The sequence below is a fragment of the Salmo salar genome, chromosome 13, assembly GCF_965601325.2.
Source record: "Salmo salar chromosome 13, fSalSal1, whole genome shotgun sequence".
Classification (NCBI taxonomy): Eukaryota; Metazoa; Chordata; class Actinopteri; order Salmoniformes; family Salmonidae; genus Salmo; species Salmo salar.
In genome coordinates this window covers 18485001-18507852 of record NC_138303.1, presented here as the reverse complement: position 1 = coordinate 18507852, position 22852 = coordinate 18485001, and the positions used below count along the sequence as shown (strand labels likewise).

The 22852-nt window shown below is 42.5% G+C and overlaps 2 protein-coding genes across 2 annotated transcripts in view; one reads left to right on the top strand and one right to left on the bottom strand.

The window, feature by feature from the left end:
* LOC106566529 (voltage-dependent calcium channel subunit alpha-2/delta-3) overlaps positions 1-22852 on the top strand; it is a 332855-nt gene that overhangs the window by 236411 nt on the left and 73592 nt on the right. Inside the window, 5 exon segments of the mRNA XM_082959689.1 lie at positions 1503-1596; positions 1863-1893; positions 1896-1960; positions 2165-2286; positions 3195-3272. Of these exon segments, the coding sequence (XP_082815815.1) occupies positions 1503-1596; positions 1863-1893; positions 1896-1960; positions 2165-2286; positions 3195-3272 (390 nt within the window).
* lrtm1 (leucine rich repeat transmembrane protein 1) overlaps positions 20567-22852 on the bottom strand; it is a 7597-nt gene continuing 5311 nt past the window's right edge. The window contains exon 4 of the mRNA XM_014134625.3: positions 20567-22213. Coding sequence (XP_013990100.1) covers positions 21732-22213 — 482 coding nt within the window. The 3' untranslated portion in view covers positions 20567-21731. The remainder of the gene's footprint in view (positions 22214-22852) is intronic.

The window sequence follows — 22852 nt, the reverse complement described above, 5'->3', positions numbered from 1 at the left end:
GGAGAGGTGAGGAGGAGAGGAAAGGAGTGGAAGAGAGGTTAGGAGGAGAGGAAGCAAGGTGAGGAGAGGAGAGGAAGAGAGGAGTGGTGAGGAAGAGAGGAGAGGAGGAGAGGAAGAGAGGATGCGGAAGAGAGGAGAGGAAGAGAGGAGGAGAGGAGGAGAGGAAGAGGAAGAGGGTAAGGAAGAGAGGAGGAGAGGTGAGGAAGCGAGGAGAGGAGGATAGGAAGAGAGGAGAGGAGGAGAGGAGATGAAGAGAGGTGAGGAGGAGAGGAAGAGAGGTGAAAAGGAGACGTGAGGAGAGGAGAAGAGGTGAAGAGTAGAGGAGAGAATGAGAGGTGAGGAGGAGAAATGAGGAGGAGAGGAGAGGAGGAGAGGAGTTGAAGAGAGGTGAGGAGGAGAGGAAGAGAGGTGAAAAGGAGAGGTGAGGAGAGGAGAAGAGGTGAAGAGTAGAGGAGAGAATGAGAGGTGAGGAGGAGAAATGAGGAGGAGAGGAGAGGAGGAGAGGAGTTGAAGAGAGGTGAGGAGGAGAGGAAGAGAGGTGAAAAGGAGAGGTGAGGAGAGGAGAAGAGGTGAAGAGTAGAGGAGAGAATGAGAGGTGAGGAGGAGAGGGTGAGGAGGAGAGGAGAGAATGAGAGGTGAGGAGGAGAAATGAGGAGGAGAGGAGAGGAGGAGAAGAGGAATCAGGGTGATTTGTTGACTTAATGTCAACATTATGAAAGGGTCATGTCCACACCACTCTCCTGATGCTACTAATGATAATATCAATGTCAGTTCATACACACACATCCAAGTTAACCCTGCCTTCATACACATGTTTGATTCTATTCTATTCTGTTCTATTCTGTTTGATTCTATTCTATTCTGTTCTATTCTGTTTGATTCTATTCTATTCTATTCTATTCTGTTTGATTCTATTCTATTCTGTTATATGCTGTTTGATTATATCCTATTCTATTCTATTCTGTTTGATTCTATTCTATTCTGTTCTATTCTGTTTGATTCTATTCTATTCTGTTCTATTCTGTTTGATTCTATTCTATTCTGTTCTATTCTGTTTGATTCTATTCTATTCTGTTCTAATCTGTTTGATTCTATTCTATTCTGTTCTATTCTGTTTGATTATATCCTATTCTATTCTGTTCTATTCTGTTTGATTATATCCTATTCTATTCTGCTCTATTCTGTTTGATTATATTCTATTCTATTCTGCTCTATTCTGTTTGATTATATTCTATTCTATTCTGTTATATGCTGTTTGATTGTATTCTGTTCTATTCTGCTCTATTCTGTTTGATTATATTCTATTCTATTCTGTTCTATGCTGTTTGATGATATTCTATTTTGTATTTTGTTCTGTTCTATTCCGTTCTATTCAGTTATTTTCTATTCTGTTCTATTCAGTTATTTTCTATTTTGTTCTATTGTGTTCTATTATATTATATTCTGTTCTATTATATTCTGTTCTATTATGTTACATTATATTATATTGTGTTCTATCCTAGGTGATAAGGAATTGATCCAGGAGGTTCTGTTTGATGCTGTAGTAACAGCTCCACTGGAGGCCTATTGGACCAGCCTGGTACTCAACAAGTCAGAGTATGTACACACACACACACACACACACACACACACACACACACACACACACACACACACACACACACACACACACACACACACACACACACACACACACACACACACACAACCTCTTTCTCCATATCTCCCTCTAGTATGTACCATGGTTTTACACTACTGATGCTCTTAGCTGTTCGGTACTCTCATTCTGTATCTACTGTGTGACGCATTACTGTAGTATTACTGTAGTATTACATGAGTATTATTGCTTGTATATTTTCCAGGAACTCTGATAAGGGCGTGGAGATAGCCTACCCCTGGGCACACGTACTGGCCTCTCCAGAATCAACTTGTTTGTGGTTCCGGACCAGCTGACCAATCAGTAAGTTCATCACACACAGGCTGACCAATCAGTAAGTTCATCACACACAGGCTGACGCTGACAGATGAATGGTCCGCAACACGCTACCCCACAATTCCCTGAAGTTAGTGTTCCTGTAATGACTGTTAATAGTTGGTCCTCTCACGTTGTCTGTCCAGTTTCCAGTTTCCTGTTTCATCACCTCTTTTTTCTGTCTGTTTCAAGAGATTTTCTGACAGCTGAAGATAAAGAAGGGGTGTTCAACGCCGATCACTTTCCCCTGTGGTACAAGAGAGCGGCAGAACAGGTTCCTGGAACCTTTGTCTACTCTCTCCCCTTCAACACAGGTAGGTACACCTGTCCTCTATGTGATAACATCACTGAACAGTCCTCCTTTGATAGCCTGAACACACAGTCGAATCTGGTACAACTGCTCCACCCTCTGTCCACTGGAGAAATGACATGAGTGGTTGAAATACACACAGCGAGAGAGAGAAACACACAGTCCTTCCTGTTTAACTCCCCCAGTAGTGAGGTGAGCTGTTTAGAGGGCTGTTTTTAGTGGTTGGTACCATATTGCAGCCAAATGCCTGAGAGGGAACATGAAAATAAGTTGATATGTAAATGGTTACTGCCTAACATAAACCGTTTCCATTACACACATATTTTGCGGAGGATGATTGCATTCAACCAAATCCATTTTTCCCTGACCATTGCTTTTTCTAGTTATTTCTCTCCCTATTTCCATGTTTTCCTTCACCTTCCCCTTTCTCTCCCTCTTTCTCTCCCTCCCTCTTTCTCTCCTCTCTCTCTTCTCTCTCTGTCTCTCTCCTGTCTCTCTTCTCTCTCTCCTCGCTCTATCTCCCTCTCTGTCTCTCCCTCTCTCTTCTCTCTCTCTCTATCACTCTTATTAATTCTGGGCTGTGTTCTTGTGGACAGGGCTGATTGCTATGGGTTGAAATTGGATATGTTATAACGAGCTGCCACACACACACACACACACACACACGCACACACACACACACACACTCAGAGAAACCAGTGCCCTTCCGAAGGTATTATTGAAAGAACATGTTTTGAGTGGCCTGCTGTTGCCTCAGGGAGTCCATTAAACACCACACTCTAATAATACTGCTGATCTTCTAGTTACTTTCTGCGGTGGTCAAAGGATAGTATATAATGTAGATACCCTGCAGGAATGCGTATTGTAGTGATGACAAGGAGACTGATGGTGTGTGTTCTGTATGTGTCCTAGGAAAGGACAATAATAGTGTAGTGTTGGCCAGCACTGCCATTCAGCTACTGGACGAAAGAAAATCCCCCATTGCTGCCGGTGAGTGAATTTAACTCCTCCTAAACACACACATACACACACACACACAGACACAAACACACTGAGATCTGGACACGCACACACTCTGCATTTCTCACACAACACTCTCTCTCACACACACTCTCCTCAATGGTGCCTTCTCCTTCACACTCTCACTCAGACTCTGTTGATCTGGATAGTGGGTCATCTTGCCTGGATAGCGAATGGCTGTCCTCCCCTCTAGCCTCAGGCAAGGTTGAAGGTCAACCTCTGGCCTTCCTTCTGCACACAGCTGGCTATGGAGGAGGACTGTGGTGTGTGTGTGTGTGTGTGTGTGTGTGTGTGTGTCAGGGAAAGTTTACGTTGGGAAGTGTGGCGCCGGACAACGTGACCCAGAAGATTTTAATTTACTGAAAATTTGAGAAATTTACGGGACCCATGTACAGAGCATTCAGAAAGTATTCAGACCCCTTGCCTTTTTCCACATATTGTTACATTACAGCCTTATTCTAAAATGTATTCAATTGTTTTTTTCCCTCATCAATCAACACGCAATACCGCATAATGACAAAGCAAAAACAGGTTTTTAGATTTTTTTAATCAAATGTATTAAAAATTAAAAACGGAAATATCACATTTAAATACAATACCATTCAAAAGTTTGGGGTCACTTAGAAAATACCTTGTTTTTGAAAGAAAAGCACCTTTTTGTCCATTAAAATAACATCAAATTGATCAGAAATACAGTGTAAATATTGTTAATGTTGTAAATGACTATTTTAGCTGGAAACGGCAGATTTTTTATGGAATATCTACATAGGCGTACAGAGGCCAATTTTCAGCAACCATCACTCCTGTGTTCCAATGGCACGTTGTGTTAGCTAATCCAAGTGTATCATTTTAAAAGGCTAATTAGTCATTAGAAAACCATTTTGCAATTATGTTACCACAGCTGGAAAACTGTTTACTATCAAACATGCAAAGCATCAATACAGGATTAAGATTGAATCCTACTACACCGGCTCTGACGCTCGTCGGATGCAGCAGGGCTTGAAAACTATTACGGACAACAAAGGGAAACCCAGACGCGAGCTGCCCAGTGACACGAGCTTACCAGACGAGCTAAATGCCTTTTATGCTCGCTTCGAGGCAAGCAACACTGAAGTATGCACGAGAGCACCAGCTGTTCTGGATGACTGCGATAATGCTCTCGGTAGCTGATGTGAACAAAACCTTTAAACAGGTAAACTTTCACAAAGCCGCTGGGCCAGACGGATTACCAGGACATGTACTCAAAGCATGCGCGGACCAACTGTCAAGTGTCTTCACTGACATTTTCAACCTCTCCCTGACCGAGTCTGTAATACCTACATGTTTCAAGCAGACCACCATAGTCCCTATGCCCAAGGAAGCAAAGGTAACCTGCCTAAATGATTATCGCCCCGTGGCATTCACGTCGGTAGCCATGAAGTGCTTTGAAAGGCTGGTCATGGCTCACATCAACAGCAGCCTCCCGGACACCCTAGGCCCACTCCAATTTGCATACCACCCAACTGATCCACAGATGGCACAATCTCAATTGCACTCCACACTGCCCTTTCTCACCTGGACAAAAGGAACACCTATGTGAGAATGCTGTTCATTGACTACAGCTCAGCGTTCAACACCATAGTGACCACGAAGCTCATCACTAAGCTAAGGACTCTGGGACTAAACACCTCCCTCTGAAACTGGATCCTGGACTTCCTGACGGGCCGCCCCCAGGTCGTAAGAGTAGGCAACGACACGTCTGCCACGCTGATCCTTAACACTGGGGCCCCTCAGGGGTGTGTACTTAGTTCCCTCTTGTTTTCCCTGTTCACCCACGACTGCGTGGCCAAACATAACTCCAACACCATCATTAAGTTTTCTGACGACACAACAGTGGTAGGCCTGATCACCGACAACGATGAGACGGCCTATAGGGAGGAGGTCAAAGAACTGGCAGTGTGGTGCCAGGACAACAACCTCTACCTCAATGTGAGCAAGACAAAGGAGCTGATCGTGGACTACAGGAAAAGGCGGGCCGAACAGGCCCCCATTAACATCGACGGGGCTGTAGTGGAGCGGGTTCAGAGTTTCAAGTTCCTCGGTGTCCACATCACCAACGAACTATCATGGACCAAACTTACCAAGACAGTCGTGAAGAGGGCACGACAAAACCTTTTCCCCCTCAGGAGACTGAAAAGATTTGGCATGGGTCCCCAGATCCTCAAGGTTCTACAGCTGCACAATCGAGAGCATCCTGACCGGTTGCATCACCGCCTGGTATGGCAACTGCTCGGCATCTGACCGTAGGACGCTACAGAGGGTAGTGCGAACGGCCCAATACATCACTGGGGCCAAGCTTCCTGCCATCCAGAACCTATATAATAGGCGGTGTCAGAGGAAAGCCCATAAAATTGTCAGAGACTCCATTCACCCAAGTTATAGACTGTTTTCTCTGCTACCGCACGGCAAGCGGTACTGGAACACCACGACTGGGACCAAAAGGCTCCTCAACAGCTTCTACCCCCAAGCCATTAGACTGCTGAACAGTTCATAAAATCGCCACCAGACAATTTATATTGACCCCCCCCCCCCCTCCCTTTTGTACACTCTGTGCTTGTTTGTTACCTATGCATAGTCACTTCGCCCCCACCTACATGTACAGATTACCTCAACTAACCTGTACCCCTGCACACTGACTCGGTACCTGTGCCCCCTGTATATAACCTCATTATTGTTATTCTTATTGTGTTACTTTTATTATTACTTTTTATTTTAGTCTACTTGCTAAATATTTTCTTCTTCTTGAACTGCACTGTTGGTTAAGGGCTTGTCAGTAAGCATTTCGTGGTAAAGTCTACACTTGTTGTATTCAGCGCATGTGACAATAAAACATTTGATTTGATTTGTCCTGATTAAAGAAGCAATAAAACTGGCCATCTTTAGACTAATTGAGTATCTGGAGCATCAGCATTTGTGGGTTCGATTACAGGCTCAAAATAGGCTGAAACATATAACTTTCTTCTGAAACTCGTCAGTCTATTCTTGTTCTGAGAAATGAAGGTTATTCGATTCGAGAAATTGCCAAGAAACTGAAGATCTCGTACAACGCTGTATACAACACCCTTCACAGAACGGCGCAAACTGGCTGTAACCAGAATAGAAAGAGGAGTGGGAGGCCCTGGTGCACAACTGAGCAAGAGGACAAGTACGTACATTAGAGTGTCTAGTTTGAGAAACAGACGCCTCACAAGTCCTCAACTGGCAGCTTCATAAAATAGTACCCGCAAAACACCAGTCTCAATGTCAACAGTGAAAAGGTGACTCCAGGATGCTGGCCTTCTAGGCAGAGTTGTAAAGAAAAAGCCAAATCTCAGACTGTCCAATGAAAATAAAAGATTGATATGGGCAAAAGAACACAGACACTGGACAGAGGAACTCTGCCTAGAAGGCCAGGAGCCTGGAATCGTGTCTTCATCCAAGTAATAGACTGTTCTCTCTGCTACTGCACAGCAAGCGGTACCGATGCACCAAGTCTGGAACCAACAGGACCCTGAACAGCTTCTACCCTCAAGCCATAAGACTGCTAAATAGTTAACCAAATAGTTACCCGGATTATCTGCATTGACCCTTTTTGCACTAACTCGTTTGACTCATCAAGCTGCTACTCCTGTTTATTATCTATCCTGTTGTCTAGTCACTTTACCCCTACCTACAGTATACTGCTGTTACTGTCTATTATCTATCCTTTACCCCTACCTACAGTATAGTGCTGCTACTGTCTATTATCTATCCTTTACCCCTAGCTACAGTATACTGATGTTACTGTCTATTATCTATCCTTTACCCCTACCTACAGTATAGTGCTGCTACTGTCTATTATCTATCCTTTACCCCTACCTACAGTATACTGATGTCACTGTCTATTATCTATCCTTTACCCCTACCTACAGTATACTGATGTCACTGTCTATTATCTATCCTTTACCCCTACCTACAGTATAGTGCTGCTACTGTCTATTATCTATCCTTTACCCCTAGCTACAGTATACTGATGTTACTGTCTATTATCTATCCTTTACCCCTACCTACAGTATAGTGCTGCTACTGTCTATTATCTATCCTTTACCCCTACCTACAGTATACTGATGTCACTGTCTATTATCTATCCTTTACCCCTACCTACAGTATACTGATGTCACTGTCTATTATCTATCCTGTTGTCTAGTCACTTTACCCCTACCTACAGTATACTGCTGTTACTGTCTATTATCTATCCTTTACCCCTACCTACAGTATACTGCTGTTACTGTCTATTATCTATCCTCTCTCTACCCCTACCTACAGTATACTGCTGTTACTGTCTATTATCTATCCTTTACCCCTACCTACAGTATACTGCTGTTACTGTCTATTATCTATCCTTTACCCCTACCTACAGTATACTGCTGTTACTGTCTATTATCTATCCTTTACCCCTACCTACAGTATACTGCTGTTACTGTCTATTATCTATCCTTTACCCCTACCTACAGTATACTGCTGTTACTGTCTATTATCTATCCTGTTGTCTAGTCACTTTACCCCTACCTACAGTTCCTTCAGAAAGTATTCACACCCCTTGACTTTTTCCACATGTTGTTGTGTTACAGCCTGAATTTAAAATGGATTACATTGAGATGTTATGTCACCGGCCTACACACAATACCCCATAATGTCAGTGGAATTCCATTTTTCGAAAATTTAAAAATTAATTAAAAGCTGAAATGTCTTGCATTAATATGTATTCAATCCCTTTGTTATGGCAGTTACAGAGTTTAATGGCTGTGATAGGAGAAAACTGAGGATGGATCAACAACATTGTAGTTACTCCACAATGCTAACTTAAATGACAGAGTGAAAAGAAGGAAGCCTGTACAGAATAAACATATTCAAAAACATGCACTAAAGTAATACTTCAAAAACATTTGACAAAGCAATGAACTTTTTGTCCTGAAAACAAAGTGTTATGTTTGTGGCAAATCCAACACATCACTGAGTACCACTCTCCATATTTTCAAGGTGTGTTTATATGTTAGGAGAATGTGTGTGTGTTTGTGTTAGGAGAATGTGTGTGTTAATGTGTTAGGGGAGTGTTTGTGTGTTTGGGGAATGTGTGTGTGTTTGTGTGTTAGGGTAATGTGTGTGTTAATGTGTTAGGGTAATGTGTGTCTGTGTGTTAAGGGAATGTGTGTGTTTGTTTTTTAGGGGAATGTGTGTGTGTTTATGTGTTAGGGTAATGTGTGTGTGTTTGTGTGTTAGGGTAATGTGTGTCTGTGTGTTAAGGGAATGTGTGTGTTTGTTTTTTAGGGTAATGTGTGTGTGTTTGTGTGTTAGGGTAATGTGTGTGTGTTTATGTGTGTTAGGGTAATGTGTGTGTGTGTGTGTGTGTGTTAGGGTAATGTGTGTGTGTTTATGTGTTAGGGTTATGTGTGTGTGTTTATGTGTTAGGGTAATGTGTGTGTGTGTGTGTGTGTTAGGGTAATGTGTGTGTGTGTGTTAGGGTAATGTGTGTGTGTGTGTGTGTGTGTGTGTGTGTTAGGGTAATGTGTGTGTGTTTATGTGTTAGGGTAATGTGTGTGTGTTTATGTGTTAGGGTAATGTGTGTGTGTTTATCTGTTAGGGTAATGTGTGTGTGTGTGTGTGTGTTAGGGTAATGTGTGTGTGTTTATGTGTTAGGGTAAGGTGTGTGTGTTTATTTGTTAGGGGAATGTGTGTGTGTGTGTTAGGGTAATGTGTGTGTGTGTGTGTGTTAGGGTAATGTGTGTGTGTGTTAGGGTAATGTGTGTGTGTGTGTGTGTGTGTTAGGGTAATGTGTGTGTTTATGTGTTAGGGTAATGTGTGTGTAGGTGTGTGTTAGGGTAATGTGTGTGTGTTTATGTGTTAGGGTAATGTGTGTGTGTGTGTGTGTGTGTGTGTTAAGGTAATGTGTGTGTGTGTGTGTGTGTGTGTGTGTGTGTGTGTGTGTGTGTGTGTGTGTGTGTGTGTGTGTGTGTGTGTGTGTGTTAAGGTAATGTGTGTGTGTGTGTGTTAGGGTAATGTGTGTGTGTTTATTTGTTAGGGGAATGTGTGTGTGTGTGTGTGTGTGTGTGTGTGTGTGTGTGTGTGTGTGTGTGTGTGTGTGTTAGGGTAATGTGTGTGTGTTTATGTGTTAGGGTAATGTGTGTGTGTGTGTGTGTTAGGGGAATGTGTGTGTGTGTGTTAGGGGAATGTGTGTGTGTTTATGTGTTAGGGTAATGTGTGTGTGCGTGTTAGGGTAATGTGTGTGTGTTTATTTATTAGGGGAATGTGTGTGTGTTAGGGTAATGTGTGTGTGTTTATGTGTTAGGGTTATGTGTGTGTGTTTATGTGTTAGGGGAATGTGTGTGTGTGTGTGTGTTAGGGGAATGTGTGTGTGTTTATGTGTTAGGGTAATGTGTGTGTGTGTGTGTGTGTGTGTGTTTATGTGTTAGGGTAATGTGTGTGTGTTTATGTGTGTTAGGGTAATGTGTGTGTGTGTGTGTTAGGGTAATGTGTGTGTGTTTATGTGTTAGGGTTATGTGTGTGTGTTTATGTGTTAGGGTAATGTGTGTGTGTGTGTGTGTGTGTGTGTGTTAGGGGAATGTGTGTGTGATTATGTGTTAGGGTAATGTGTGTGTGTTTATCTGTTAGGGGAATGTGTGTGTGTGTGTGTGTTAGGGGAATGTGTGTGTGTTTATGTGTTAGGGTAATGTGTGTGTGTGTGTGTGTGTTTATGTGTTAGGGTAATGTGTGTGTGTTTATGTGTGTTAGGGTAATGTGTGTGTGTGTGTGTGTGTGTTAGGGTAATGTGTGTGTGTTTATGTGTTAGGGTTATGTGTGTGTGTTTATGTGTTAGGGTAATGTGTGTGTGTGTGTGTGTGTTAGGGTAATGTGTGTGTGTTTATGTGTTAGGGTAATGTGTGTGTGTGTGTGTGTTAGGGGAATGTGTGTGTGTGTGTTAGGGGAATGTGTGTGTGTTTATGTGTTAGGGTAATGTGTGTGTGCGTGTTAGGGTAATGTGTGTGTGTTTATTTATTAGGGGAATGTGGGTGTGTTAGGGTAATGTGTGTGTGTTTATGTGTTAGGGTTATGTGTGTGTGTTTATGTGTTAGGGTAATGTGTGTGTGTGTGTGTGTGTGTGTTAGGGTAATGTGTGTGTGTGTGTGTGTGTGTGTGTGTTAGGGTAATGTGTGTGTGTGTGTGTTAGGGTAATGTGTGTGTGTTTAGGTGTTAGGGTAATGTGTGTGTGTTTATGTGTTAGGGTAATGTGTGTGTGTTTATCTGTTAGGGGAATGTGTGTGTTTATCTGTTAGGGGAATGTGTGTGTGTTTATGTGTTAGGGTAATGTGTGTGTGTTAATGTGTTAGGGTAATGTGTGTGTGTTTATCTGTTAGTGTAATGTGTGAGTGTGTAGGTGTGTGTGTGTGTGTGTGTGTTAGGGTAATGTGTGTGTGTTTATGTGTTAGGGTAATGTGTGTGTGTTTATGTGTTAGGGTAATGTGTGTGTGTTAGGGTAATGTGCGTGTGTTTATGTGTTAGGGTAATGTGTGTGTGTGTGTGTTAGGGTAATGTGTGTGTGTGTTTTAGGGTAATGTGTGTGTGTGTGTGTTAGGGTAATATGTGTGTTTATGTGTTAGGGTAATGTGTGTGTGTGTTAGGGTAATGTGTGTGTGTTTATGTGTTAGGGTAATGTGTGTGTGTGTGTTAGGGTAATGTGTGTGTGTTTATGTGTTAGGGTAATGTGTGTGTGTGTGTTAGGGGAATGTGTGTGTGTGTGTTAGGGTAATGTGTGTGTGTTTATGTGTTAGGGTTATGTGTGTGTGTTTATCTGTTAGGGGAATGTGTGTGTGTGTGTGTGTTAGGGGAATGCGTGTGTGTTTATTTGTTAGGGGAATGTGTGTGTGTGTGTGTGTGTTAGGGGAATGTGTGTGTGTTTATGTGTTAGGGTAATGTGTGTGTGTTTATCTGTTAGGGGAATGTGTGTGTGTGTGTGTGTTAGGGGAATGTGTGTGTGTTTATGTGTTAGGGTAATGTGTGTGTGTGTGTGTGTGTGTGTGTGTGTGTGTGTGTGTGTGTGTGTGTGTGTGTGTGTGTGTGTGTTTATGTGTTAGGGTAATGTGTGTGTGTTTATGTGTGTTAGGGTAATGTGTGTGTGTGTGTGTGTGTGTGTTAGGGTAATGTGTGTGTGTTTATGTGTTAGGGTTATGTGTGTGTGTTTATGTGTTAGGGTAATGTGTGTGTGTGTGTGTGTGTTAGGGTAATGTGTGTGTGTGTGTTAGGGTAATGTGTGTGTGTGTGTGTGTGTGTGTGTGTGTTAGGGTAATGTGTGTGTGTTTATGTGTTAGGGTAATGTGTGTGTGTTTATGTGTTAGGGTAATGTGTGTGTGTTTATCTGTTAGGGTAATGTGTGTGTGTGTGTGTGTGTGTGTTAGGGTAATGTGTGTGTGTTTATGTGTTAGGGTAAGGTGTGTGTGTTTATTTGTTAGGGGAATGTGTGTGTGTGTGTTAGGGTAATGTGTGTGTGTTTATGTGTTAGGGTAATGTGTGTGTGTGTGTGTGTTAGGGTAATGTGTGTGTGTGTTAGGGTAATGTGTGTGTGTGTGTGTGTGTTAGGGTAATGTGTGTGTTTATGTGTTAGGGTAATGTGTGTGTAGGTGTGTGTTAGGGTAATGTGTGTGTGTTTATGTGTTAGGGTAATGTGTGTGTGTGTGTGTGTGTGTGTTAAGGTAATGTGTGTGTGTGTGTGTGTGTGTGTGTGTGTGTGTGTGTGTGTGTGTGTGTGTGTGTGTGTGTGTAAGGTAATGTGTGTGTGTGTGTGTTAGGGTAATGTGTGTGTGTTTATTTGTTAGGGGAATGTGTGTGTGTGTGTGTGTGTGTGTGTGTGTGTGTGTGTGTGTGTGTGTGTGTGTGTGTGTGTGTGTGTGTGTGTGTGTGTGTGTGTGTGTTAGGGTAATGTGTGTGTGTTTATGTGTTAGGGTAATGTTTGTGTGTGTGTGTGTTAGGGGAATGTGTGTGTGTGTGTTAGGGGAATGTGTGTGTGTTTATGTGTTAGGGTAATGTGTGTGTGCGTGTTAGGGTAATGTGTGTGTGTTTATTTATTAGGGGAATGTGTGTGTGTTAGGGTAATGTGTGTGTGTTTATGTGTTAGGGTTATGTGTGTGTGTTTATGTGTTAGGGGAATGTGTGTGTGTGTGTGTGTTAGGGGAATGTGTGTGTGTTTATGTGTTAGGGTAATGTGTGTGTGTGTGTGTGTGTGTGTTTATGTGTTAGGGTAATGTGTGTGTGTTTATGTGTGTTAGGGTAATGTGTGTGTGTGTGTGTTAGGGTAATGTGTGTGTGTTTATGTGTTAGGGTTATGTGTGTGTGTTTATGTGTTAGGGTAATGTGTGTGTGTGTGTGTGTGTGTGTTAGGGGAATGTGTGTGTGATTATGTGTTAGGGTAATGTGTGTGTGTTTATCTGTTAGGGGAATGTGTGTGTGTGTGTGTGTGTTAGGGGAATGTGTGTGTGTTTATGTGTTAGGGTAATGTGTGTGTGTGTGTGTGTGTGTGTGTGTTTATGTGTTAGGGTAATGTGTGTGTGTTTATGTGTGTTAGGGTAATGTGTGTGTGTGTGTGTGTGTGTTAGGGTAATGTGTGTGTGTTTATGTGTTAGGGTTATGTGTGTGTGTTTATGTGTTAGGGTAATGTGTGTGTGTGTGTGTGTGTTAGGGTAATGTGTGTGTGTTTATGTGTTAGGGTAATGTGTGTGTGTGTGTGTGTGTGTTAGGGGAATGTGTGTGTGTGTGTGTTAGGGGAATGTGTGTGTGTTTATGTGTTAGGGTAATGTGTGTGTGCGTGTTAGGGTAATGTGTGTGTGTTTATTTATTAGGGGAATGTGGGTGTGTTAGGGTAATGTGTGTGTGTTTATGTGTTAGGGTTATGTGTTTGTGTTTATGTGTTAGGGTAATGTGTGTGTGTGTGTGTGTTAGGGTAATGTGTGTGTGTGTGTGTGTGTGTGTGTGTGTGTGTTAGGGTAATGTGTGTGTGTGTGTGTGTGTGTTAGGGTAATGTGTGTGTGTTTAGGTGTTAGGGTAATGTGTGTGTGTTTATGTGTTAGGGTAATGTGTGTGTGTTTATCTGTTAGGGGAATGTGTGTGTTTATCTGTTAGGGGAATGTGTGTGTGTTTATGTGTTAGGGTAATGTGTGTGTGTTAATGTGTTAGGGTAATGTGTGTGTGTTTATCTGTTAGTGTAATGTGTGAGTGTGTAGGTGTGTGTGTGTGTGTGTGTGTTAGGGTAATGTGTGTGTGTTTATGTGTTAGGGTAATGTGTGTGTGTTTATGTGTTAGGGTAATGTGTGTGTGTTAGGGTAATGTGCGTGTGTTTATGTGTTAGGGTAATGTGTGTGTGTGTGTGTTAGGGTAATGTGTGTGTGTGTTTTAGGGTAATGTGTGTGTGTGTGTGTTAGGGTAATATGTGTGTTTATGTGTTAGGGTAATGTGTGTGTGTGTTAGGGTAATGTGTGTGTGTTTATGTGTTAGGGTAATGTGTGTGTGTGTGTTAGGGTAATGTGTGTGTGTTTATGTGTTAGGGTAATGTGTGTGTGTGTGTTAGGGGAATGTGTGTGTGTGTGTTAGGGTAATGTGTGTGTGTTTATGTGTTAGGGTTATGTGTGTGTGTTTATCTGTTAGGGTAATGTGTGTGTGTGTGTGTGTGTTAGGGTAATGTGTGTGTGTTTATGTGTTAGGGTAATGTGTGTGTGTGTGTTAGGGGAATGTGTGTGTGTTTATGTGTTAGGGTAATGTGTGTGTGTGTGTGTTAGGGTAATGTGTGTGTGTTTATTTATTAGGGGAATGTGTGTGTGTGTGTGTGTTAGGGTAATGTGTGTGTGTGTGTGTTAGGGTAATGTGTGTGTGTTTATGTGTTAGGGTTATGTGTGTGTGTTTATGTGTTAGGGTAATGTGTGTGTGTGTGTGTTAGGGTAATGTGTGTGTGTGTGTGTTAGGGTAATGTGTGTGTGTGTGTGTGTGTGTGTTAGGGTAATGTGTAAGTGTTTAGGTGTTAGGGTAATGTGTGTGTGTTTATCTGTTAGGGTAATGTGTGTGTGTGTGTGTGTGTGTGTGTTAGGGTAATGTGTGTGTGTTTATGTGTTAGGGTAATGTGTGTGTGTTTATGTGTTAGGGTAATGTGTGTGTGTTTATCTGTTAGGGTAATGTGTGTGTGTGTGTGTTAGGGTAATGTGTGTGTGTTTATGTGTTAGGGTAATGTGTGTGTGTTTATGTGTTAGGGTAATGTGTGTGTGTTTATCTGTTAGGGTAATGTGTGTGTGTGTGTGTGTGTGTGTTAGGGTAATGTGTGTGTGTTTATGTGTTAGGGTAATGTGTGTGTGTGTGTTAGGGTAATGTGTGTGTGTTTATGTGTTAGGGTAATGTGTGTGTGTGTGTGTGTGTGTGTTAGGGTAATGTGTGTGTGTTTATGCATTAGGGGAATGTGTGTTTGTTAGGGTAATGTGTGTGTTTGTGTGTGTTAGGGTAATGTGTGTGTGTTTATGTGTTAGGCTAATGTGTGTGTGTGTGTGTGTGTGTTAGGGTAATGTGTGTGTGTGTTTTAGGGTAATGTGTGTGTGTGTGTGTGTGTGTGTGTTAGGGTAATATGTGTGTTTATGTGTTAGGGTAATGTGTGTGTGTGTGTTAGGGTAATGTGTGTGTGTGTGTGTGTGTTAGGGTAATGTGTGTGTGTTTATTTGTTAGGGGAACGTGTGTGTGTGTGTTAGGGTAATGTGTGTGTGTTTATGTGTTAGGGTAATGTGTGTGTGTGTGTGTGTTAGGGTAATGTGTGTGTGTTTATTTATTAGGGGAATGTGTGTGTGTGTGTGTGTGTTAGGGTAATGTGTGTGTGTGTGTTAGGGTAATGTGTGTGTGTTTATGTGTTAGGGTTATGTGTGTGTGTTTATGTGTTAGGGTAATGTGTGTGTGTGTGTGTTAGGGTAATGTGTGTGTGTGTGTTAGGGTAATGTGTGTGTGTGTGTGTTAGGGTAATGTGTATGTGTTTAGGTGTTAGGGTAATGTGTGTGTGTTTATGTGTTAGGGTAATGTGTGTGTGTTTATCTGTTAGGGTAATGTGTGTGTGTGTGTGTTAGGGTAATGTGTGTGTGTTTATGTGTTAGGGTAATGTGTGTGTGTTTATGTGTTAGGGTAATGTGTGTGTGTTTATGTGTTAGGGTAATGTGTGTGTGTGTTAGGGGAATGTGTGTGTGTGTGTTAGGGTAATGTGTGTGTGTTTATGTGTTAGGGTTATGTGTGTGTGTTTATCTGTTAGGGTAATGTGTGTGTGTGTGTGTGTTAGGGTAATGTGTGTGTGTTTATGTGTTAGGGTAATGTGTGTGTGTGTGTTAGGGGAATGTGTGTGTGTTTATGTGTTAGGGTAATGTGTGTGTGTGTGTGTTAGGGTAATGTGTGTGTGTTTATTTATTAGGGGAATGTGTGTGTGTGTGTGTGTTAGGGTAATGTGTGTGTGTGTGTGTGTTAGGGTAATGTGTGTGTGTTTATGTGTTAGGGTTATGTGTGTGTGTTTATGTGTTAGGGTAATGTGTGTGTGTGTGTGTGTTAGGGTAATGTGTGTGTGTGTGTTAGGGTAATGTGTGTGTGTGTGTGTGTGTTAGGGTAATGTGTAAGTGTTTAGGTGTTAGGGTAATGTGTGTGTGTTTATCTGTTAGGGTAATGTGTGTGTGTGTGTGTGTGTGTGTGTGTGTGTGTTAGGGTAATGTGTGTGTGTTTATGTGTTAGGGTAATGTGTGTGTGTTTATGTGTTAGGGTAATGTGTGTGTGTTTATCTGTTAGGGTAACGTGTGTGTGTGTGTGTGTTAGGGTAATGTGTGTGTGTTTATGTGTTAGGGTAATGTGTGTGTGTTTATGTGTTAGGGTAATGTGTGTGTTTTTATCTGTTAGGGTAATGTGTGTGTGTGTGTGTTAGGGTAATGTGTGTGTGTTTATGTGTTAGGGTAATGTGTGTGTGTGTGTTAGGGTAATGTGTGTGTGTGTGTGTGTGTGTGTGTGTGTGTGTGTGTGTGTGTGTGTGTGTGTGTGTGTGTGTGTGTGTTAGGGTAATGTGTGTGTGTTTATTCATTAGGGGAATGTGTGTTTGTTAGGGTAATGTGTGTGTGTGTGTGTGTTAGGGTAATGTGTGTGTGTTTATGTGTTAGGCTAATGTGTGTGTGTGTGTGTGTGTTAGGGTAATGTGTGTGTGTGTGTGTGTGTGTGTGTGTGTTAGGGTAATGTGTGTGTGTGTGTGTTAGGGTAATGTGTGTGTGTTTATTTGTTAGGGGAACGTGTGTGTGTGTGTTAGGGTAATGTGTGTGTGTTTATGTGTTAGGGTAATGTTTGTGTGTGTGTGTGTTAGGGTAATGTGTGTGTGTTTATTTATTAGGGGAATGTGTGTGTGTGTGTGTTAGGGTAATGTGTGTGTGTGTGTGTTAGGGTAATGTGTGTGTGTTTATGTGTTAGGGTTATGTGTGTGTGTTTATGTGTTAGGGTAATGTGTGTGTGTGTGTGTTAGGGTAATGTGTGTGTGTGTGTTAGGGTAATGTGTGTGTGTGTGTGTGTGTTAGGGTAATGTGTATGTGTTTAGGTGTTAGGGTAATGTGTGTGTGTTTATGTGTTAGGGTAATGTGTGTTTGTTTATCTGTTAGGGTAATGTGTGTGTGTGTGTGTTTGTTAGGGTAATGTGTGTGTGTTTATGTGTTAGGGTAATGTGTGTGTGTTTATGTGTTAGGGTAATGTGTGTGTGTTTATCTGTTAGGGTAATGTGTGTGTGTGTGTGTGTTAGGGTAATGTGTGTGTGTTTATGTGTTAGGGTAATGTGTGTGTGTGTGTGTGTGTGTGTGTGTGTGTTAGGGTAATGTGTGTGTTTTTATTTATTAGGGGAATGTGTGTGTGTTAGGGTAATGTGTGTGTGTGTGTGTGTGTGTTAGGGTAATGTGTGTGTGTTTATGTGTTAGGCTAATGTGTGTGTGTGTGTGTGTGTGTGTGTGTGTTAGGGTACTGTGTGTGTGTTTATTTGTTAGGGGAATGTGTGTGTGTGTGTGTGTGTGTGTTAGGGTACTGTGTGTGTGTGTTTATGTGTAAGAGGAAGCGAGAGAGAAGGAAAAGGCTGAGCTGTTGTAGGTCTGAGCTTCACCTCCTCCAAGACTCCTTTCAGAGCAACTCTCATACTCTATTTCAACATAATGTGTTCTTCCCTTTGGCATATTAAATGAGGATAAAATATGTCTAATGGAGGATATTTCTATTCCATGACATCATTACCCACCTCTCCCTAAGCAGGAATACACCGGTGTTGTAGAAAGCCCTTCTTTGGGTAATGATATAGAACTGAAGGATGGGCGCGCGAGCACGCACGCACGCACACACAACCTCTTCTGTAATGCTCAGTATGTGCTGTCCTCAGGATTATTCACCTCCTCCCTAACTGCTGTCTGAACGTGGCTGATGTATTCAGTGTCATTGTGTCCTGGGATTATGGGTAATCTTATTCCGTCACAACATGTGCAGCAATTTAGACAATCTTCTCATCACTGGGATGATCCAGCAGGCCCTAGATCAGCTCCACTGTGTTTGAGGGAGAGTTGATTTATAGTGCAACATGTTCTATCTATCTGTGCTTTACCACATACAGTATCAGACACAAGGGGGCGGTATGGAGCTCATCTCTGGGTTTTGAAACAACAGCAGGACACCATTCTTGTCCAGATTAGACTGATGTTCTGAAACAGAAATAGTGATAGTGATTTAAAGATGGTTGCAAGGACATCAAGTGCAAGAAAAAAAAGGTAAGACAAGAAAGAGATCAGAGAGAAAAGAGGGAAGAGGAGGACAATAGAGAGATACTTTATATGATAGAGGATGTGCGGAAAATAGAGATGTGAGTGACAAAGTAGTTAAGACAGGAGACTATACAAAAAGATAGAATGAGAGAAAGATATTGAGATGAGAATAGAGAGAGAGACAGAATGAGAGAAAGATACTGAGAGGAGAATAGAGAGAGACAGAATGAGAGAAAGATACTGAGAGGAGAATAGAGAGACAGAATGAGAGAAAGATACTGAGAGGAGAATAGAGAGACAGAATGAGAGAAAGATACTGAGAGGAGAATAGAGAGAGACAGAATGAGAGAAAGATACTGAGAGGAGAATAGAGAGAGAGACAGAATGAGAAGGAAGATACTGAGAGGAGAATAGAGAGACAGAATGAGAGAAAGATACTGAGAGGAGAATAGAGAGACAGAATGAGAGAAAGATACTGAGAGGAGAATAGAGAGAGAGACAGAATGAGAGAAAGATACTGAGAGGAGAATAGAGAGAGACAGAATGAGAAGGAAGATACTGAGAGGAGAATAGAGAGAGAAACAGAATGAGAGAAAGATACAGAGAGGAGAATAGAGAGAGAGACAGAATGAGAGAAAGATATTGAGAGGAGAAGAGAGAGACAGAATGAGAGAAAGATACTGAGAGGAGAATAGAGAGAGAGACAGAATGAGAGAAAGATACTGAGAGGAGAATAGAGAGAGAGACAGAATGAGAAGGAAGATACTGAGAGGAGAATAGAGAGACAGAATGAGAGAAAGATACTGAGAGGAGAATAGAGAGACAGAATGAGAGAAAGATACTGAGAGGAGAATAGAGAGAGAGACAGAATGAGAGAAAGATACTGAGAGGAGAATAGAGAGAGAGAGAATGAGAAGAAAGATACTGAGAGGAGAATAGAGAGAGAGACAGAATGAGAGAAAGATATTGAGAGGAGAAGAGAGAGAGAGACAGAATGAGAGAAAGATATTGAGAGGAGAATAGAGAGAGAGACAGAATGAGAGAAAGATATTGAGAGGAGAAGAGAGAGAGAGACAGAATGAGAGAAAGATATTGAGAGGAGAAGAGAGAGAGAGACAGAATGAGAGAAAGATATTGAGAGGAGAATAGAGAGAGAGAGACAGAATGAGAAGGAAGAAAAGGGGGCAGAAGGAGAGAAGATGATTTCACGGTGTCTGAATGCGATGACATGCGAGTGGTGCATTGTGGGTAGCGTTGGCCTGGGGGAAACGACAGTGTGCTGGAGCAGAAGGAGAGAGATGGAGCGTCTGTGCAGTGCCACCACGCACACACACACAAACACACACACACACCATTCTATATACAGTAGAACTGTCTTCTCAGTGGAAATAGTATGACCAATAGCAGTGATCGGCTCATCAACAAAAAAATTCAACTCAACAGAAACATATAATGTACAAACACATAGCATTAACACAGTAGTAAGACAGTAGTAACACACTGTGAAAGGGGAGATTATGAGTACTCAGTGTAACAGCGGTGAGGACAGCCTCTATATAGGTAGGTACTGATGAGCAGTAATGATAATTGTGCTGCTCAGATTGAAGAGGGGACGTAATGATGTTTGGACTGGAGATGCAGCCTAATGGTAATTCAGTATAGGCCGGTTAGGGCCAGTTTTCCTCTCTGCTCCAGTTGGCCTGAGCTTCATGAATAGGCTAATATGCTAACTTAACACGACAGCCCAGTGACTTCACACATCCTGGGCACTGCAGACATCTCTGACTCATAGCCTGTGTGTGTGTGTGTGTGTGTGTGTGTGTGTGTGTGTGTGTGTGTGTGTGTGTGTGTGTGTGTGTGTGTGTGTGTGTGTGTGTGTGTGTGTGTGTGTGTGTGTGTGTGTGTGTGTGTGTGTGTGTGTGTGTGTGTGTGCACAGTCTCTGGTTGGAGGGTCTTTACTGTATGGCTAGCTGGATCCTTCAGGTAGCTTCTAGAACATGTACGTGTTTCCTCGTGTGGAACACACACTCACAGGGTCAAATGGACTGATAGCCTCTTAGGGTCCTGTGAGTTTCACAGAAATAGGTTAGAGGTGACTTTGACTGTTTCTCTCTTTCTCTGTCACACGCAAGCATGATCACACACACACACATACACACATTGAAACACATTCCCTTTCCACACACATCCCCCTCCGTCTCCATCACTGTGCAGTGTAATTCATGATGCAGGCCACAATAGCTGCTGGCACAATAGCACAATAGCTCACTGTCCAATTATGTCATCCCCAATGCTGTGTGTGTGTGTGTGTGTGTGTGTGTGTGTGTGTGTGTGTGTGTGTGTGTGTGTGTGTGTGTGTGTGTGTGTGTGTGTGTGTGTGTGTGTGTGTGTGTGTGTGTGTGTGTGTGTGTGTGTGTGAATGAAAAGACTCAACCCATGGTTTCCATGTTATTTTAGTTTTGTTTCATTATTGCTTGTAGAATCATCCATCTTCCACACATTAAGGAAAATATGCCTATTTTCTCCTTCAGCACACACGCACACACACACACACACACACACACACACACACACACACACACACACACACACACACACACACACACACACACACACACACACACAAACCTCTTGGCCAGGTTACCCTCCCAAAAGAGGTTCCTTACCTAAAAGGGTATTTTTCTGGTTAAATAAAGGTTAAATAAAACGTTAAAAAGCACACACACATTATAGCTGCCTACTAAGAATCTGCACTTCAAAATTAGACAGAATCAAAAGATATGAACAATAGTTTACAAAGAAAACCAAACAAAATACAAACTATTAATAATTCAGAAGATAACATTTTACACTATCAACAAACAAAACATTTATCAACATGTTTTTTATCAATTTTTACTACCCTCAGAGGAAATGGAATTGATATGCTGTGATATATTTGGGAGACCCCAGACACAGAGATCTAGAGATTTGTGCCTTGCCCAGTTTATATTCACAGCACCTGATGTACCAAGACTCCGCTCCACAACACAGCACTCTTCACTTTTTATCATCCAGAGAGATACATTACAAAGTGTTCAATCACTGTAAAGTAAAGGAGTGTAGATATGTAAGATAGGTAAATACTGCACAAGACGTTTCTAGCTTCCTTTCTCTCTTTCCCTTCTGAAGTGCTAACTTTGTACTGATTTCAACTCTCAGTAGATATGGTCTGTAGTTCTCTTATTTGCATTTAGTAGTTTTGGATGGGACAACATGGGGGTATGTTGTGTTGGGAAATAACATTACAACTTTCACTATGAGGTGAACTATTGATACCAACAAAACATGTCACAGGCAATGGCTTTCTCCATCAGTGGTTGATATGGGCTGTCCTGTCCTCTTTTTGAGGTGTAGACCAGGTATGAATGATGGGTAAGGTGACAAAGGTTTTGGGTCAGGTCCCAGTTTAGTCCATGGGACTAGAGGTTAAAGTTTAAGCTGAAGTTTTGAGTTTTAAGTCAGGGCACACACACACGCACACACACCTATGACAGTAGTTTCAGGTACAGGGTTCAAAGTTACAGATTCAAAGTTTGTTGGTTAAAGTTCACAGTTCACTCAATCCCATCTCCTAGGCGATAGCGTTCTCCAGTGGTTCCTTCTCGTCTGCGCTGCCATGATCGCCCTTACTCGTCGCCTCACTCTTCTTCAGCTCCCGCTGGTACTTGGCCATGAGGGCGGCGTAGGCACAGCCGTACACCGCTGCAGCCAGCATCATCATCAACACGATGCCACACACCACGCCAGTCACGATCACCGTGGCGATGGCGTGACGCAGGTTCACCGGGCGAGGTCTCTGCTTGGGCTCGCACTCAGGGAGACCACTCCCCCCTCCTCCATACCCCTCCCCCATTCCCAGGGGGGCGTGCGGGTTGCCATTGCCGTGGGTGTGACCCCTGTTGGACCTGTCAGACTCCAGGTGGTGTATGTTGGAGAACAGGTAGTTGTAGCTGGTGGTCATGCAGGAATGGAAGAGCTGGTAGGGAACATTCTGGAGATCTTTGTCCTTCATCTCCTCTGGTTGGGAGCAGGAGACCTCATCCACCACTCCACCTGGAAATGGAGAGAGAGTGAGAGGGTGGTGAGAGGGAGGGAGGTTATTATATCAATAGAAACCCAATGTTCGCTTCATGTCTAAAACCTTTCAGCTATATAAAATACCACTGCTGCAGGTGTTGTCCATGCTATGGTGTGAATGCTAGGGAGTAAACAGGCAGAACAAGTGTGATGACTGACTCTGTCTGTGAGTTGTCACTTGTTGAGAACAGCCATGCAATAACCCCCCCTGTGACACATGCTACATCTGACTTCAGTCTACCTTCCTGTCACAATTACCTTTAATCACAGTAGCTAACACTGACCTGAATAAGGCTACCTGAGATCTGAGATGGTATTTACCAGAGGATCTTCATTTCTTTTTTAGATTTAGGTGGCCAGAGTTAATGAGTGTGTCCTGATTCTGTTAATGACTGAACATTCAAATATGAGGCAGTAAAGAGCATGGTAGACAAGTTAATAGTCAGGACATAACCTTCTTTCTCTTTCTCTCTCTCTCTCCCTCCCTCCCTCCCTCTCTCAGCTCCCTCCCTTCCTTTGTCTTTCACTCTCTCTCTTCCTCCTGCAGCTCCCTCCCTCCCTTCCTCTCTCTCGCCCTCTCTCTCCCTCTCCTTCTCTCTCTCTCTTCCTCCATCC